Source organism: Pseudoliparis swirei, chromosome 1, assembly GCF_029220125.1.
Source record: "Pseudoliparis swirei isolate HS2019 ecotype Mariana Trench chromosome 1, NWPU_hadal_v1, whole genome shotgun sequence".
Lineage (NCBI taxonomy): Eukaryota > Metazoa > Chordata > Actinopteri > Perciformes > Liparidae > Pseudoliparis > Pseudoliparis swirei.
Window position 1 is genome coordinate 4,789,538 of NC_079388.1, and position 19,926 is coordinate 4,809,463.

The 19,926-nt window shown below is 49.2% G+C and overlaps 1 protein-coding gene across 5 annotated transcripts in view; it reads right to left on the bottom strand.

Moving 5' to 3' along the window:
* Positions 1-386: 386 nt before the first annotated feature.
* The window catches only part of hivep1 (HIVEP zinc finger 1), a 53,726-nt gene continuing 34,186 nt past the window's right edge, over positions 387-19,926 (bottom strand). For all 5 annotated transcript variants that reach the window (XM_056414373.1, XM_056414382.1, XM_056414391.1 and 2 more), the window contains 7 exons: positions 14,120-14,173; positions 6,171-11,875; positions 5,935-6,065; positions 5,124-5,299; positions 3,457-3,558; positions 2,346-2,866; positions 387-1,908 (listed from right to left, as the gene is read on the bottom strand). In XM_056414373.1, coding sequence (XP_056270348.1) covers positions 979-1,908; positions 2,346-2,866; positions 3,457-3,558; positions 5,124-5,299; positions 5,935-6,065; positions 6,171-11,875; positions 14,120-14,173 — 7,619 coding nt within the window. In that variant the 3' untranslated portion in view covers positions 387-978. The remainder of the gene's footprint in view (positions 1,909-2,345; positions 2,867-3,456; positions 3,559-5,123; positions 5,300-5,934; positions 6,066-6,170; positions 11,876-14,119; positions 14,174-19,926) is intronic.

Below are 19,926 nucleotides of genomic sequence, written 5' to 3' on the forward strand. Positions count from 1 at the left end.
TATGGTGTTCGTCATCATACAGAAGAAGAAAACCAGAAGGAAAACATCTGGAGCTGAACCGGTGAAGGTTCGACATTCTTGATTCAAAACAAATGGGTAAATGCCCTTGAGCAAGGCACTGAACCCCCAGCTGCTCCTCTTCACTGCTCCTCAATAACTAATGCAGAGAAGAATTTCCACTCGGGGATAATTAAAAGTCTACATTTCTTTCCTTCTTCTAAAATGATTAATCAAATATCAAAAATATTTTTAAATAGAAAATGTTGCACCAGAATATTAAATGTGACAAACGGCAAAATAAATAAACACATATTGACATACGACACAGGACCGACCGTAGTCTTTAAATACGTAGCGATGATATTTTACCGTTTCACTGACACAAATACGGTGACACCACTTTAATGTTTGTAAACAAATTTTTACTGATACAGTTAAGAATATTGATACAGCAATGTAAAGCTACCATAATGCACATAGCTATGGATTTATGAATCATAATGGGCACTAGGTGGATTATAATAAATAGTTGAACACAACATCTGTACACAGAAACATTGCCCAATAATCCATAGAAATGTACATTTATACCAGTACGACATTTATAATTTCATAAATTTAATTTACGAATGACAAATCTTCCAAAATTAAATTCATACCCTCCATTTGTCTCTTTACTTCCATTTTTTTGAAATAAACACAAGCAACGACTGAGTGTATGTACAGGTTCCGAAACAAGAAACTCCATAAAGGCACGATCGTCTATACAACATGTACAAAAAAACGAAATTGTCTGGAGCCGACAAAAAATCAAAATGATTGGTCATTATTATAATTTCTGTGATTGCACGTACAATATGAAGGTCAGCGTCTGTGCTTTGGACGGAGATCTGCACCGAGCAGACCTCCTGAAAGTGTTTTCAGTCTTACAAAGTGACGAGGATTACAAAAAGGGAACGAGAGGAGCGTCCGGGGCGTTCAGGTGGCGATGACCAGTCTGTCTTCATCATCGCTGGACACCTCGTCGTCGTCCTCGGTCGCCCGCTGCCAGCTGGCCACGGGCGGGGGGCGTCTAGGGGGTGCAGGGTCGCTCGCTCCCTCGGCCGGTGACTCCTTAGCGGCGTCCGGCGACCGATGCCGCCGCGGCGACTTCTCCGCAGTCTGTGCGTGCTCCGCTCTGCCGCCCGAGGCCACGTCCGGACCGCCGCCGACCTGAAGCGGGGAGGCGGGCGCGCGGCTCCGTGCGGGGCCGAGGCGCCAGTGTTCGCTCTGAGCCTCGGGGAAAGGGCCGAGGGCGGCGAGCGGGCCGAGGGAGGGAATGAGGGCGGCGGGCAGGGCGATGTTGACTATCTGCAGAGCTGCCGGGGCGTGAGTCTGGGGGCCGGCGCCGGCCGCCAACACCTGCAGCCCGAGGGCGAGTCCTTGCTGGGCCAGCAGCCGGGTGGACGCCGTGCCGCTGAGCCCCAGGAGGTTCAGCGTCTCCAGACCCACCGGCGGGATCGTCTGCCGCGGGGGGAAGCGGGGCACGCCGCTGCCGACCGCCTCCTGGATCACGAGCGGCGGGCTCAGAAAGCCCTCCGGATGGGGGGGAGTGTCGGCGGCCGGCGACGGGCTCGCGGTCCGGTGAATGACGCTCACTGCCGGGACGAAGGTGGAGTGAGCCGCCAGGCCGGCGGGCCCCAGCTGGATCCCCCCGACCGGCACCGTGCTGTAGGGGGAGCGGCAGGGCTGCTGGGAGTGCAGGGGCAGGTGGCTGAACAGGTGCGCGTCGGCCCCCGGCGGTCGGGGTCGCCCCCGTGGGGGGAAGTGCATGAAGCCTGGAGAGGCGGAACAGGAAGTCTGAGTGCTGCGGTTCACGGGGACGCCCGACTCGCTGGTCGCCGGAGCAGGAGGTGCAGAGGAGGTGTCCTGGGGACAGAGAGAACATTCTAGACTCCTTGAGGCAAAATCCCAGAACATTCAAAAGAGGTTCACTGTGAACTGGTGTTTGGATCAGAACCAACACGACTTCCTGCCTTAACCCTCCTGTTACCTTCACATTTACTCACATATTTTACCCTCGGGGTCAATTTGACCCCAGCAATTAAAACCTCCAGAAAATTATTAGAATTAATATTGTTTCCCAAGTTTAAGTGTGAGGTACTTTATGTTTGTTTGTTGACTCCCTAAACAGCCCTTTAAATATATAAAAAAGTTGATATTTCTTATATGTTTGACGCAGTGAAAAACAGCCTGGGGTCAAATTGACCCCAAAGAACACCGACGTTAAACATTGAATGGGGTCAAATTGACCCTAAAGGTAACAGGAGGGTTAAGGAGACGCAACCAGAGCACACGGGTCTCACCTGGCCGAGCTTGGGGCCCCGGCCTGTCACTGGGGGACTCGGGGGCCCGTCAAAGTCCGGGTAGTCGATGGACATCTGCCTGCACGGGGACACCGGGCTCATCATGTGCACCGACTCCGGGTCCGAGGTGTAGGAGTCGAGCGTGGCGGCGGCGGGCGGAGGGGAGTACGGGAGGGCCATCGAGCCGCAGCACGACCCCGAGAGGAACATCTGCTTGCTCAGGGACACGGGGCTCATCATGGGGACCGACTCGGAGTCCGACGCGTGGGACTCGGAGGACAGCGGCAGGAGGACGGAGCAGATTGACATCTTGGCCAGCAGAGCGCTCGGCGGCACCTCCGCCTCTCGGGAAGGGAAGTGCTGAGGGCTGGCGGAGACGGACGGGTTGGTGGACAGGCCCGACTCCGCCTGGCTGTCCTCCTCTTCCTCCTCGTTGTCGTCGTTCTCCTCGTCGTCGGCGCCGTCGGAGTCGTCCCCGTCGGAATCTTGGCGGTCGACGCTGCTCACCTGACTCCGGTCGCCTGTGTACGAAAGAATACGTAAGAAGTCTGTTCGTGGTGCAAAGAACAGACGAGTCATCGGATCCGATATGAAAACACACTTTTATTCACTCAGGGTCTCGTCGCGTCAGGGTTCCTCCACGCGGCGCTAACAACACAACGCGGTGACGTTTCTCACCCCGGACCCCCAAACGCCCCACAGCTCCATCAGAGGAGGATCAAAACAAACATGCTCTTCAGAGACTGGGACCATGACATGCTTTCTGGGAGCTTCTCTCCCTCTCTTTTTTTATTTTCCTTCTAAAATTAAACGCAGCAATTTCCTTTCTCAAAGCTGTGCATGCCGCCCACATGCACAGCTTTGAGTGAACAGAGGAAGGAGCTGCATTTAGAAGGTCTAATTAGAAGACGGCAACGCTATTGATCGACATGGCAAGAGAGCACAAGTGGGGGACACTCGGTGTTTTATATCTCGTGGCATGAGAACTATTCCAAGGAGGTTCATCCTGGAGTTTGAAACCGGAGCAAACGAGACCCGTCTGTGTGAAGCCACTTTGTCACTGTACATTTGAGCCTTTACAGAGAATAGATATAAATTCTTGGCTAAGTACCTGAGTCCTCTGCATCCTGGTCCTCAATGAGACCCTCGGGGACCCCCATCTCCAAGCACTTCTTACTGTGGGCCTTGGATTTCATGTGCTTGGTCAGATTCCCTGCAAGAAGAGAGGCGGCGAGGTCTTACGGGTGGGCACAGCTCCAACAAAAGCACCGAAGAAGGAGTTTTATGTAAGAGGATGCGGTCTTTGGGCAAAGCTGTATGTGGAGGGTGAGTAACCGATAAAGACATTTTTAAATGCACGTGGGTTGCTCTGACACCGAGTCCTGTTCTGCAGCGCGGCGTGGGCAGGAGGCAAGTTCGATAAAGAAAAGTGAATCACACCGTCTCGGTTTGAGAGATGGTGAAACTACGGCTTACTTTTTTTGTCGCAGTTCAAGAATCTAAAAAAAATATAATGTCTTAAATGGGATTTGTGGTCAAATAAACTAAGTGTAAGTTCAGATGTGAGATCAGTGGTTCATCATGGTGTGTGTGTATTCAATAATATAGAACCACACACACAGCGTATATTAAAAGTAGGGCTGTCAATCGATTAAAAAAAATTAACTAATTAATCGCACATTTTGAAATTGCGATTAATTAATTGCGATTAATCGCAATTAAAAGTTAAAAGTTAAAAGTTCATTCTTTTTAAAGACCAAACTTCACACAGAGCTGTGTTTCAAAGAGGCTCCTACCTATAAAGTGCCAGCGAGGTATTTAATATTGTGGATGATAAATTGTTTCTTCAGTGAAACATCAGATTAGTAAAAAAAAAAGAAGTAGGCCTATATTGAGACCCCATTGGTCCTGTCATCTTTAACATTGAACAACAGCAGAACCAGTGGCCTTGGTAACTGACTGGAGGCTGGGGGCATTTTCTCCATTTTACAAAAAAAATTAAATTCACCTTTTAAAGGCGTTTTCATATGACACATACCCCCGTGTTCTACATCAAACATTCCAGAACAATCTCAGCTCTATTCAATGAGGCTCAGTTGTCCTTGTTCTCTGCTCTCTGACTGACAGGCTGCTATAGAGCCTCACCCGTGAGGTGGGAGGTCCTTTGTGATTTACTGAGTGTTCATTGGTTGTTTTTTCCCCAAAATGTTGACAGACAAACGGATTGACCAATCACGTTGAAGGTTTCGTGTGACGAGTTCTTTCCGCCGCGTCCCCCGACACGTCGCCCTCCGTTCCTCTGTGTATCAGAGGGGGAGACGGGAGGAAGGAGGAGCAGGAGGAAACCCGACTGATTCATCCACGAGTTAAACTGATTTATGCTCCTTATTTTCGCGGAGAAATATTTGTTTTAAAAACGGAAACAGTGTTAAACCGTACTGCCGCGGTTTGACACTCGGGTTGAGTGTAAAAACTTCAACGAACACCGGAAGTAAACAAAGTTGCGTTAATTGCGTTAAAATATTTTAGTGCGTTAACGCGGCCAAATTAATCGCATAGATTAATGCGTTAACGCTGACAGCCCTAATTAAAAGACAACTAACATCTGGATCCTTTAATGTTACACATTTACCAGACCAGAGAGCACATTACATCGCAGTTTCTAAAAGTCTTTTCTTTGATGCACTTTTTTTTTATTTTGTAGGATTGATTATTGCTTTCAAGGCAGATGCACACCAGTAAAGGAGCCGTGGCTCTGAACAACTAATGAGCACCGACCTTTGGTCTTGAAAGAGAAGTTGCAGTGGACGCAGTGGTACGGCCGCACATCCGAGTGGGTGCGGATGTGTTTGCGCAGCATGCTCGGCTTCTTGCAGCGGATCCCACATTCCTCACAGATGTATTTACCGCGTCCGCGCCCACGGACGTAGATATACTCCTCATTGGATTTGTATCTGTGGGGTTGCGACAGAAGCATAAAGGGACGAGTAAGACCAACGCATCAAACCGAGCGCCAAAGATTTCATACACTACCGTTCAAAAGTTTGGGGTCATCCAGACAATTTCTTGTCTTCCATGAAAACTCACTTTTATTCATCAAATGAATTGAAAATTGAATAGAAAATATAGTCAAGACATTGACAAGGTTAGAAATAATGATTAATATTTGAAGTATTAATTTTGTTCTTCAAACTTCAAGCTCAAAGGAAGGCCAGTTGTATAGCTTATATCACCAGCATAACTGTTTTCAGCTGTGCTAACATAATTGCACAAGGGTTTTCTAATCAGATATTAGTCTTCTAAGGCGATTAGCAAACACAATGTACCATTAGAACACTGGAGTGATAGTTGATGGAAATGGGCCTCTATACACCTCTGGAGATATTTCATTAGAAACCAGACGTTTCCACCTAGAATAGTCATTTACCACATTAACAATGTATAGTGTGTATTTTTGATTAATGTTATCTTTATTGAAAAAACAGTGCTTTTCTTTGAAAAATAAAGACATTTCTAAGTGACCCCAAACTTTTGAACGGTAGTGTATATATGCATCATGTGAATCAAATTGATAAGTTCTGAATCTTACCCGCCATCGAATATTTTGACCCGTCTCGGTTCTGTTTTTGATGCCACGTCCTTGTCCGACTCGCTGCTGACCGGAGTTTCCGGTTGTTTACTTCTGCTCTCAACCGATACAGACTTCTGGGTTATTGGCACCTGCAGAGAGAAGACGTGACTGATGTATTCGTTGGTTTAATTTCAAGAAAAAAAAGACATAACATGAACAAAAAATGTGTATCCGACCTTTGCGTCATATCTTACCCTGGGCATGACGTCTTTCAGCTTGGCCGAGTAAGACAAGATGTCCGACTTCCCGCTAGTTTTGATGGCCGAGGTGTAGTGGACTTTCTTGGCGCTCTGCTTGGAGTCAAACAGAGACATGACCACCTTGGTGGGCAGTCCCAGCAGGTTGGGGTTGTTGGGGCTGACGCTCCAGACGACGTAGGCGGACGTCTTCAGGTCGGTCTGTGGAACAGGAAGAGGTTTCCTCTTCATCAAAAAACACCACGTGAAAGTGGTGGCCGTCTTCAGGCTGGGGAAAGACAGCCGATGACTGTCTTTGTTGTTAACCACGGACGTGGTCAGTTTCACCTGACCACCGTGGAAGCTCGAGGGTCTAATGGGGGATCTGGCGGGAGTCCATCTCTGTTCCTGGGCTTTCTCTTCGGGTTTCAGAGTGTTATTAGCTGGCATGGAGGTGCCCTGGCTACCAGGGCTGGCCTCCTCATGAATAACAGTGCTCGTGTCTTTATTCAGCCCGGCACTGTCAGGCGACATGGGCTTCACGTCATCAGTCGCCTGCGAGTCCTTCCCCTCATCTGTTTGAACCTGCGGCAGAGGCGGGGCCTCAGTTTCAATGGGACTGTCCACTGGTTCAGTCGTGCAAACCTGCCGAACAAGCGTCAACTTCCGCTGTCTGGTCACCTCCGACATCTTAGAGTTGAGATAGTTGACCGATCCGCCGTCGGTCAGACAGGCCACGCCATGCTCATCCTTAGCCCGTTTCTGATGCTTCTCCATGTAGATGTCCAAGCTGTTGGCGGGAGACAGCATTCGTTTGCTTGAGGCCGTGGGTTCCTGCTGTGGGCAAAGAGTCACCGACCACAGTTTCTGTGTGCAATGTAAAGACCCGAGAGAAGGGGCTTGGTCACCAGTATGGTTATGAGTGTTGACCGCTTGGGTCTTGTCCTTCTTTACCGTTGGTACAGCATGAGTATCGCTCTCTACACTGTGAGTGGATATGACGCTATTTTTATTGGGGGCGGGGTGCATGTGCTCATGAGTGATGAGGATCTGTGGCAGCGGTACAGCACCTGTTCGGGTCGGTATGAATGGGTCCCTCTGCTGTGCACCTGACAATACAACAGGCTGTGACTTAATCTCAGAACCGTGTTGATTGGGTTGGCCAACATATACATTTTGGAGGATGTCCGACGTGCTCAAAATCGGATTAGCAATAGGAATAGTTAAAACTGGCAAGGCTGTCTGCGTGCCCTGTGTGCTGGAGAATGAGAATGTTTGGCTTGCTCTCGGAGCGGGACACTGCAGTTGGTATTTGGGCACGAAACTTTTCTCTTTCTTCTCTTCAGAGTTGGCTGGTTTGTTTTGGACATTCTCACGACACACTACGATCTGGCTCAGAGGTGGTTGTATCTTTTGGCATGTTTGAATCCTTGATGTTTGATGCCAAGGGTGTGGAAGGCCGTGGACTTGAGGCTGCTGAGTGGCGCTACCCAAATGGATGCTTTGCACCACCTGCTCGTTCTTTAGCAAGGGTGCTTCTCCGGCGTGCAGGACGAAAGGCTGAGCCGTGGCGCGCCTATTGGCAACGTGAATCTGCTGGGATCTGTTCGAGGTTAAAGAGCTAACATTTGGAACGGGAGGTTTATCTAGAGGAATGACAGCTTTTCGGACAGGTTGCTGACTCTCTGGGCTTATCTTTAAAGACATTTGGGGAATTAATGGCCCCCGCCTCCTTTCAATAAGTGGCACCTGGGAAACTTGGGGCATTTGTCCACTTTTGGGCTTGCCAACAGGTGACGGAGATCTGCTGGGGGACACGTTGCCACAGTCAAAGGACTTGCTACGGTAGTCGCATGAAATCTCCACAGATGGTTGAGTACACGTGATCTGTTCAGATGCCGCACGCCTCATCATACCGGGCACGCCGAGGGTGTTGAAGGCTATTGGCAAACCTTTAGGCTCGGACACTTTGCTGACAAACTCCGCTCTGGAAGGACTCTCTGACCTAGATTGCTCATCTCTGTCAAAAGAGGCCGAGATGCTGGAACAACGAGAAAGACTGCTGTCCCTGCTGAGGCTTCGCGAGAGGCTGGACTCAAAACTGGATTCCCCTGACGAATGATCCATTTGGGCCAGACGAATTCTTTTCTTTTTCGGCGGAAGTTTCTCTGGCGGTACCTTTGACAAACTCTCACTTCTCTGAGGCCAGCTGAATTGATCTGCAGGCTTATCCGACGGCTCAGTGGTCTGCGCTTCGTGCTCTCTGTCGGGCTCCTCCGTGACCAGAATCTCAGGAACTTGGATGTTATTTTGACGTACCAGACGAGACTGATGGACGGGAGTCGTGTTCTCACCAACTGCTGCTGCCGCGCCATCAGCGCACTGCTCCTGCCTTTGTTTTCCACAGTCGGCATTCTTGAGTTGGGACATTTTCTCATGGTAGCTGTCAGCTGAAACATTTGCTATTGCATCAGTTTTTAGTTTGTTGAGGGGATCCTTCTCCAGGATATCAACCGGAGAGGCCCTGTCAAAAGATTCAGTTTCAAATGAGTTGGGTCCGCTGAGCGAGTTGGTGTGTCTGATGACTGAAGTACCACTGCCTTGCCGTTGCAATTCTCCTTTAGCAGAAGTACTGATCTGGGTCTCTCGTATTGGCGACAGTCTGGAATCCGAAATACTTCTCGCTAAGAGCTGAATCTGAGGTAGCTTTGACTGATTGTTTTGGGGCTGTATGTCGACTATTACAGCGTGCTGCGACATAGTCTGCTTTGCCAAAGCTGTCGGTAGATCAAAACTAACTGAACAAGGTGGGATGGTGTCGGTGGGAGATTGATCGTCCTCATCTCCAACGCTTTTCATTTTCCTTCTCTTCCTTATCGATATCTGCTGATCAAGTATTCCTGAGCCACTACTTGACCTCGGGACTACGGGCTGCGTTGTGTTCACGTGAAAAACGTCTTGATCGGTTTCTTTCACCGTGATCGGCTTGTTTTTAGGACCGTGCAGCTCAGAGCAATAGAATTTCTTGTGCGTTTCAAAATTTTCTAACTTTCTGTACCGATTGCGACACGTTTCACACTCGTACATGGTGCCTTTGTTCTGTTGGGGCTTTCTATTTCTGTCTTGACTGTGCTCAAAAGATCTGCTTCGTTGCATCAGCTCCGTGGAACTGCTCGCACCATGATAGCCCTCGTCCATGGACCGAACAGTAGGGAGGCCGTGCCCCTCACTCGTGGTAAAGTCCTCCACCGCTGCTTGTCTGACTAAGGTACGAGAATGTATTGCTGGATTTGGGGTTGATGGGGTTGATGAAAATACATCATCATTAAACAAACTCATTTTGTCATCAAATGACTGGCAAATTCGCAGAGGGTGGGGGAGGGGGGCAACATTAAGGGGAAGAGCAGAGTGTCCCGGTGTAATAGGCATAGAGTTACTTCTTGTTATTGGCAAACAATCCATCGGTGGGTATTGAGACGGTACGGAGAGAAGAAATACTGGCTTAGATTTATCTGTCGGAGTAAATGGGGACTTGGGGATGTCCGAGCTGGAACTTGACCTTCTTCCTATTGGTTTCAGATCAAATTGAAAAGAGTCTTTAAATATGTATGATTTAGGGGAGTCTATGCTACCTCTCCTTGAGAGAGACGTCCTCCTCGGCTTCACACTGTCCAGCTGCTTGTTGTCAACGACCGCCTCGTTGTCAGATATCAACTTTGAAATCCGTTCCTCCAGAGATAGTGCTTTGGCTTCCAATGGCGGACGCATCTGTCCTCCTGTGGCTCGGGGCTTCTGCTCAGCGGCTATGTGCATTACTGTTGCGACCGCAGGAGGGTCACTGGGGAGGGTATTCTTGGCAATGTCAATGTCCAGCGGTGGAGTTATCTTCACAAATGGGCTGGGTGGACTCATCGCCTGGTCGGCACTTTCAGAGCGTGAGAAGTAGCCCGAATCTGTACTTCCCAAACTGCGAGGGCTGAGGAGACACTTGGCCTGCTGCTGTTGAGAGAAATCGGTCGCTTGTTGCCTCTGAAGCTGAGCGTGTCCACCCAACAGTGGAGACTTGCACCGTTGGTCTTCATCTTCACTCACGGTGTCTAGTGAGGGGTTCGTGCCGTCCACCTCTTTGAGAGACGACAGCACTGTGATGCCTGATCTCATGTTGGCCGTCTGGAACTCTCGCTGCCGTTGGGCAGCCGCTTGCTCGGGTGCTGCACATGTCACTCTCGGGCTATCTGCCCTGAGAGGGGAGACATTAACTGGGTATACGACAACTTTTGGAAGGGCAGCTGTCGCTTTGGACTCATGGGCACTCTGACCCGGTGCTGGTTTAATTGACTCAAACGCAGCCGACGAGTCCGCTTCCCCGTGACTTGCTTGGGTTGTACCTAGACTCTGTAAACTATTTTCAGACAGCGCTGCCACACTGCTCTGGGACGAGTCAGGGTCCAGGTCCGCGGTGCTACCGTCCTCGTCGCTGTCCCCACTCTCCTCCGCCTCCGAATGCGTCCCGAGGGCTTTGTCCGATTCTTGAGAGAGCGAGCCGCCTCCAGATTCAGAGCGTGCAATGAGACCCAGTTTTATAGCGTGAGCGTGTGATTTCTTATGCTTGTACAAGTTGCTCTTGGTTTTGAATGAGAAGCCACACGTCACACAGGGGTATGGTCGTTCCCCTGTGTGAGACCTGATGTGTTTGAGCAGCACGCTGGGCTTCGCACACGCCCGACTGCAGTATTCACAAACGTACTTTCCAGGCTTCTTCGGCTTTTGGTCCTTGGAAGCCTGATCGGCACCAAAATTCATCTGCACTTGGTTGCTGCAAGGTGTGACTGGGACCTGGGTGGTGCTGGGAACACTTGCCGAGTGGGACTGGCACGTGTGGACGACTGGCGGTTGGCTTTGTGGCAACGCGTTGGCGCCTGAGGGAACAGGCGCATGGGTTATAGTCGAGGGTCCGGTGTGAAAGCTCATGTGCAAGCTCGGATTTTCTGGCATAAAATGCGGCGCGGTAAGTGGAGAGGACAGCATGGGGGTACCCTGTGTCGATGTGTGTAGCGGGGCTGCAATGCCAATGAAGTTGCCTTGCTTGTCAATATAATACGTCTGCATATGCGAAGGTTGGCTCTGGAGAGCAATATTGACAGAAGGCATTGATGTTAGTTCACAACCCGATTGGGCATTAAGGGTGGAAGCTGGTTTTACGATGGCTGCGACCTGCAGGCAGTCTTGTCTCTGGGCCAGGGTACTGAAGTCAGGCTCCATGGCCTTAAGCAGAACATCAAGAGGGGCACTGCCGTGGTAAGGGTCTCCCTCAGAGCTGGGGTCTCTGCTCTCGCCGTCTTTAGACGGAGACGCTTTGACCAACGAGTCCTCCTCAAGTGACGGCGGCCTGGACGTCGGCTCTTCCTGCTTCAGCCCTTCAGCGTCGGGGGAAGGTGACCCCTCGAGAGGGGACGTCGCAACTGGTTGGGCATATTGTGGGTCTCTGTTCCCACTGGGTGACGTGGAAGGATTGGGGGACGGACTGTTGGAAGAGGAGCAGCATGACGAAGGTGTAGTCTCCTTGGACGCTGCTCCGGGCAGTGCGGTTTCAGAGGTTTCCAACTGCAGGGGCTTCTTCACCGGCGATTTGGGAAGCTTCTCCAGACGATTCTCCGCAACGATCTTTTTCCTCTTCAGGCCCTTCACGTTATCGGCATTTCTCCGACTGCTGTCAGATATCGCTGTGGGAGAAGGAGACGGAAAAGCAGGGTTGGTAAAAAACAACACCACCTTTCTCCAAACTGTCCCCACACTTGAGCAGTGAGAACATGAATTATATGCCATGTGGTAAATGTTGAAATGAAGGACATCAAAGTGATGGCAGTCAATAAAAACATAGAGTGATGATAATTATCACATATTATATTACATTCAGAGATCAGAATCTTTGGACTTTGGTCATTTGGTTTAAAAATAGTGTTTTGTAGTAAAATAGTGGAGAAGTGAGAGCCCACCAATACCCAAAGCTATTGCATGATTGGACTAGTCAATTATATTAACTCTTATTTAAACATCAGAAACATTCAGTTTTCATTTCTAATTTGCTTGAACACAGTGAAAGAAAACAATGGGCTCAGTTTATCTCCCAAATAATTAAGAAACATTTGATTTTATCTGACCGTCAACTTTTTATCTATTAATCACAGCTGCGTTATAACCTTTTATATTTGCCTCCTATTAAACTATCTTTATTTTACGATAGATAGATAGTAACTTTATTATAGAAATTCTCCTCCATATAAACCACGACTGAGCCTTCAGACTGAACCAAAACTAATATTTAAGTTTGAATTGCTTGGTTATGGAGCCACAGCGATAAACATCCGATCATAGTGCAACACAATGAAATCATTATGTTTAACTTAACTTTTCTATAAAGCAAAACCTTGAACTCAACAGCAAACACAGACGTGTACATTCATGAAAAGTGAACCCTTTTATTCCAATTCATTGTTTTTATTCGTAACTTCTTCTGATGAAGTTGGATGGCGATGTGTTTTTGATGATTAAAACAATCCCCCTCACATGTCGTGTATTAGTCGTGTGACCGATGCCACAGAGGCCGATCACACGACTCAGGTGCTCTCCAAACGGCATTCCAGTAATAAAGCTTCACGGAGTTCACGCCCATACGCAGCCCACAGCGATTCAGACGGGTGTTTTTAAGGACGCGTTGCGTAACATCGACAGCGCCCGGTCACAGTTTCCTGGCCCGTGGAGGTATTTCCCCGAGATGAGGTCACGGTGCCTTCAAGGTCTCTCGTATAAGCGGGTTGAGGAACGTACGTTAATCTGTCCTTCACACACGCAAACCCCCGTAACCTTTAATAGCTGGCGGGGGAACACGTTAGTATCAACGGCTACTGAAAGACATGGGAAAGGGATTATGTCTTCATACCCACAACCGGGACGCGTCTGTGGAAGAGATTCCATGACTTCACCACAAGTTTTCCATCATAAAAAAACAGAAAAGAAAAGTACTTTGCAAACAAACACCATTTGTCACGTCTCTCTGAAACTGTTGAGGCTTACCATCAGACAACAATAGATCACAACCAATCGGTTTGTTCTGATCTCATTGTGCTCCCCTCTCTAGTTGTCTGATAGCTTGTGATTGTTCTATACAATAAAGACCGAGTGTGATCGACCACGTGAGGGAGTGAAGGTCTCTTTAAGGGATTAACGGTCGACCTGCTGCACCTTCAGAGGGTTACTGAGATATTATTATTGATCATCTCCCCACACTCACAGCAGATGATTTGCCATCAAAGCGTCCTGCAGATGAGCTGGTGTGTTTAAAAAAAAGAAGAAGAAAAAACGACAATTATGAGTTAAGCTCTGCTTAAAACGAAGACCACGAAGACCACGAAGACCACGAAGCCGCTTCGGGTCGATTTGAATGTATCAATCCACACGTCCCTCATGTGTTGCCGTACAGACATCGTTGTCTCTTTACGCAAAGACTACTGTATATATATTATTTTTTAAATATAAAGAGATGAAGAAAGAACACATGGTCTGGATAGAGATTGCTTTCTGGGGAGCGACACATTTAATTGCAGTGCAATCATTTAACTTCCTGCAGAGGATTTAAAAATCTAATTATGAATATTCACTCTGGGACTGAGACGCCGAGGACATTTTTATATTGCAAATAGTTTTCTCCTGACGGAGTAACGATGCTGCTGCAAAAGATTTACAGCAACTACAACTTTTTTTATGAACTCCACATAAACTATTCTGGATAAATCCATTAATAACATTAAATTACAAATAAAGAACAAAGGGGAAAACACAACGCTGCAGCAATAAAGACAGCACATAATAAATACTTCCTGCACCGCTAATGACAGAAAACACATGGATGCATGTAATTGGTTGAGTTTTCATTTAAAGTCTTGATAAGAATAAAAAACACCTCTTACCCTTCTGCGAGCCGTTGGGGTCTTTGAGCTCCTTCTGGGCCTCTTCGATTTTATCTGCAAGACAAGAACAGGAACACGTTAAGCACACGGAGCCTCCACACGGATACCGGGGGACGCTTCCCACACGGCTGCAGCAGGACGAAGGTCTTCAAATGGAAAACAGATATTCTTCCATAGCAGAGGCAGAGCGAGAGAGAGAGAGAGATTCCATTATGGAAACTACTGTAATTATGAAAGGGGGCACACACACACACACACACACACACACACACACACACACACACACACACACACACACACACACACACACACACACACACACACACACACACACACACACACACACACACACACACACACACACACACACACACACACACACACACACGTAGTGTATGCATGACACACGGGTTAAGTTTGCACACAAGTCCACATTGTGGGTTCTCTCTCTCTCACGGAGCGAGAAGCATATTTAAAAAAACATCGACACCCCTTCTGGGAAGCTCTCCCGTACGTCACCAGCTCATCACCCACAATGCAGCAGGTGAAGAACCTGTTTCTCCGCACAGCCATTTGGTCGCGTGGGAGGTGACGCGGCATTAACTCCGTGTCTCTGTAATCAATATTCATGACACGCGCTCGCGACGCCCGGAGGACAGGAGGGGCGCCGCCGGCGGGAGAGAGAGCGGCGGCCGTGGCGACTCTCTTTTTGTCCGAGGCCGTTTTGATGACTGGACGGCAGTGACGGGTCCGCGCGGCGGCGTGCCGACGTGCACGGGGGCAGCGTGGAGGAGAAGAGCTCTGCTTGCGGTTGCCGTGTAAGAGAACGAGCAGAGAACGAGGTGGAGAGAGAGAAACCCTCCGAAGCTCCTGAGACGAGGACCAACGGGAACAACGTTTGCTTCCCCCCCCTAGATTGCACAGACGTTAATAGAGAGAGTGTGTGTGTGTGGGGGGGTTCTGTGGTTCCCAAAAATCGCAATGCCGGGAACACTCTGGGCCCCAGAAGAGGTCAGAGGATTATGTCATCATGTGTGTGTGTGTGTGTGTGTGTGTGTGTGTTACTATAGTCACACCCTTCTCCATCTCCGTTCCTGTGTCCCAGACACACGCCACGGATTACATAACGCGTCCCCGCCCCTCCCCGCCCCTCCCTGCGCTGCCGTGGAGCAAAACAAAGGCACCCTGCCAGCAGAAACACAGCAACCGATGCTCATGAGGAGCGAGAGGGCAGAGTGTGTGTGTGTGTGTGTCAGTATTTACATGTGAATGGCCATGTGAACGCCCTCTTACGGAAAGGGAACCGGGCCCGTGGTGTTTTCCGGGCGGCTCCCTCGCCGGCTGCCTCCTACTGCAAAACCAACGCGGGGTAACAAATGCTTATTTCACTGGGCAGAAGATCTGGTCGTGGATTTTAAATTCCCTTTTAAAAAAAATTCTAGCGTACGCTCCATCGTGTGCAGATCTCGCGTGAGACCGCACGCACGTGATTACTGACCAACTCAAATGTTATTAGCGGTCTGCGTACAGTGGGAGAGCCGTGAGCCGTCACAGAGGGGAACGCATCTCTTACATAACAAGCCACAGAGAGGACCCCCCCCCCTCCCCCCCTCTGCTGAATGACACCCCGCAAAGGGAAAAGAACAGGAAACCCCCCAAATGGAAAGGGGACAAGGCAGCGTTGGCCTCAAAATACATATTCCCTGCACGGCTCGCAGAGTCAGGAAGAGAGCGACCACAGGGCCGAGGTGGACGTGTGTTTCACCGCGAGGTCACCGCGAACCCCTAAAAAGGTCATGTGATCGTCCTGCACCCGAGAGGATGCACCCGCATGATGACAACATGGCTTCAGCAGGCTGGAAGAGAGAGAAAAGCCCCCGACTGTCTCCATGATTCATGATTCGTGATCTCAACGTCTTCATCTACAGCCGACACATCTGGCGAAGTTTTCCCTCCCTCGTCGACCTCGCTGGTCCTCTTCCTCCTCCTCGCTTTTCCCCGTCATGACAACCGCTCATCTTCAATGCACCCCCTCCCCTCCCCTCTCTTCCCGGCCCACTCCTCTTTCGACTGGGAAATGTGATTATTTGCGTCACCGCACAGGAGTCGTGCACGCTCTTCAAACCCGACGCCCACCTGATGGTAATTCACAGCCCGTCAGCTGTGGCCAGGAGGTGGGGAGGGGGAGGGAGAGAGAGGGGGGGGGGGTTCGCTCAGTGGGAGGGGAAGCCCAGCTCGACTCCATTAAGGCGTCTGACAGACAATTATACAAACACATGCTAATGAGCTGGAGCCTCGAGATGGAAAATGGGCCCAATAAACCCAATTTCTGTGGGGGACTCCCCTCCCCCCCCTCCGTCACTGCCAGCCTGCGACACATTAATATTTTGCTCGACAGCTTGCCCCGCTGGGCCTCCACTTGGCGGCCACGACCGGCGGCATATGGCCACCGAGTCCATATGCACGCCGCTCACATTGCACACACGGCCGTCTGCAGCGCTGCCTGTTCACAAGACACAGGGTTTAAAGAACACTGCATCTGTGAGGGTTGTGATGTCATCACAACCACGAACGCGGAGGAGGAGGAGGAGAACATGCCTCAGCAGTCTGAAGATGACGTGATGGGAGTCGGCAGCTGCCCCCTTCTTCCCACGTCACTGTGTGGGAGGTGATGGAGATTATGTAACTCGCCCCGGCCACGTGCACACACATGCACGTGTGTCGAAACACGGCAAAACACCCGTGCAGTGGCCCTCCAACGACCTCCGACGTTGCTACGTCAACAGCAGCAGACGGAGACCTGACCGTACGGCTGAGACGACCTTGAGATTTCACCAACTGTTGAAGAAGAAAAGCAGACACTCCTCTCTCCTCTGTCCTCTGTCCTCTGTCCTCTGTCCTCTCTCCCAGAAGCCGTACCATCTTTGTCTACGTGGTCGTGAACTGGATATCTTTGTCTTTTAGACTGTTGGTCGGATACGAATGACCTTGAGGGCGACCTTCAGTCCCTCTAACTGGTCTCTGTTTTTTTGCCGATTAATAATCGAAGCAAATGTTAACTGCAGCCCTCTAAACGGTTCGTTAAAAACAAATAATAATAAAAGTGCGACATCAATTATGATCATTAATATTTTTTTTATGCAATGCAGTAGTTTGTTTTAGATGAGAATTAGTGCAATGCCAAAATATGAAGTATGAAGACATGAATTTATGTTCTCGCCCAAATAATGAATGAATCCAATATTTAGTCCGATTATCCAATAAATAAAGTAACAGAGCCGTTAGTGAGACGATGAACAGCAACAGGTGTGTTGTTGATTGATGTTTATTAAAGTGATTGATCGTCTCAGACTCGTCCTCGTGCCTCACGTGAAGACGTCCTGCTGCACGGCGTCTCCTTTGAGCGTGTGATGGCATCTTATAGACGATCTATTCATCATAGAGGCTCGTTCCGTATAATTACATCGGTATCACTCACATGACAAGAACTCCGTTGTTAAACCTCTCCTCCGGTACTCATCACAGCCGCCGCTGGGCGGTGCGGACTTCTCCGTCACCTTCCGAGGGAAGTGAGTTGATCTCATCTCCGCCCCTCATCTTTTCTCTTCTTCCCGAGGACACGCGGCATTCCTGCTGACCGTGCAGTGAGCGGCCGTGAAGGTCACCGTCAGCAGTCTGACGGTGACCTTCACGACCTTCATGTCCTCCGTTATCACGGACACGCCCACACGGAGGGAGGCGGCCCCGGGGGAGACGACCGGGGCCTGAACGCGGAGCCAGACTGAGAGGCTGGTGCTCCGGGACGATGATGCGGAGCAGAGGGAACCCCCCACCCCCCCAGACTCCCATGACCCTGCAGTCCATCATCATCAGCCAGCTGAGAGGGGAGCGCAAAGGGACTTCTCTCTCTCTCTCTCTCTCTCTCTCTCTCTCTCTCTCTCTCTCTCTCTCTCTCTCTCTCTCTCTCTCTCTCTCTCTCTCTCTCTCTCTCTCTCTCTCTCTCTCTCTCTCTCTCTCTCTCTCTCTCTCTCTCTCTCTCTCTCTCTCTCTCTCTCTCCCTCCCTCCCTCTCTCCCTCTCTCCCTCCCTCCCTCGCCTCACATGACAGGCTTACAGCCGGAGAGGCTCGCTCTGTCAAACGTCACAGAGAAGATCAAAGAGACCGAGGAGGGAGAAATGGAGGAAGGTAAAAAGGGAGACGGGGGAAAGGGAGGGAGGGAGGGAGAGAGAGGGGGAAAGGGAAGGAGAGAGAGAGAAAGGGAGGGAGAGAGGGGGAAAGGGAGAAAGGGAGGGAGGGATCGATACCCCCTCAATTGGTGGATATGTTGAGTGGAAATGTACAAGTTTTAAATAAATACAGCGCCTGACCTCGAGAGCTTTGGGCGACCTGAGTAATGCACGTCTATAAAAAATAAAATAAAAGAGGAAACAATGCCGACACACAGGATGTTAGCTGCTAGCAGACATGTGGATCTACCTGTTCCAGGTGCCCGGCCCGTTTCTAAGAATAACAACACTTATTAGAGGACACGTATCAGGCACACACACGCACACGCACACACACACACACACACACACACACACACACACACACACACACACACACACACACACACACACACACACACACACACACACACAGGACTCTGTAGGTGGGAGCAGCAGCCAACTGGAGGCCTCTTGATTATCGGGCTGCGTGGGCAACCTGGTGAAAAATTAATAGAACGAGAACTCGGCAGGGTGGGTAGAAAAGTGTGCGGTTGTGTCTGTGTGTGTGTGTGTGGGGGGGGGGGGGGGGGTAATGGTGCAGGCGGGGAGGAATGTGAATGTGAACATTACCGCTTCCCTCTTTTAAGAATACACACACACAAACACACTCAACCCACCACCCCACCCCCCCCAAAAAACTGCTGTCTCCGATCGAGAAAGACTCCAAACAGAAAGCAGAGGAGCAGAAGAGACTAAATAATGAGCTCCTTCCATATCGCAGTCACACATCACGAAAGATGAGAAGCCCGTTTTATTTCAAATGCTGTAAAAATAAAAAAAATCCCGAGCTGCCCAGAAGAACCTGCATCGACCGTCTGAACACTCTCCTCGTCTTCCTCATTAATGAACCTGAAGGGCACTAAGTCTGAAGGCTCCGTGATTATTATTAAACATTTCTTCTACATACAATTCCTCTAATATTGGTTTTATTTTCTTCTTCTCACAACTTACTGGTGTCATCTTTGTGTTTTGCTTATAATAAACAATAAAGAGCTAAGGAGTGATCAGATACTTTTAAGTACCAACACCACAGTGGCTAAACGCTTTATTACAAGTAAACGTTTTGTATTTTAAAGTAGAAACACATAACACTGTGAGTGATATGTTATTATACGTTATATTATTATAATGCATGAGTGTTCGAGCAGTATTCTAAATATGTAATAAAGCGCTGTAACCAACGAGTATCGTCATCAGATTTATCTCTTGATCGTCTCCTTCATCAATCCATTAAGGTTTTGATGATATGACATCATCTTGAACATAATGAGAAATGCTCTTGAATTAATGAATTGACTGCCATTGAAGACAATCAGTCATCAGTTATCAGTAATTAGTTATCAATCATTAGTTATCAGTCATTAGTTAACAGTTATCAGTCATTAGTTATCAGTCATTAGTTATCAGTTATCAGTCATTAGTTATCAGTTATCAGTCATTAGTGAAGTCCATCCTGGAGAGGGATCCTCCTCTGTTCTCTCCTGAAGGTTTCTTCCATTTTTTTTCCCCTGAAGGGTTATTTGGGAGTTTTTCCTGATC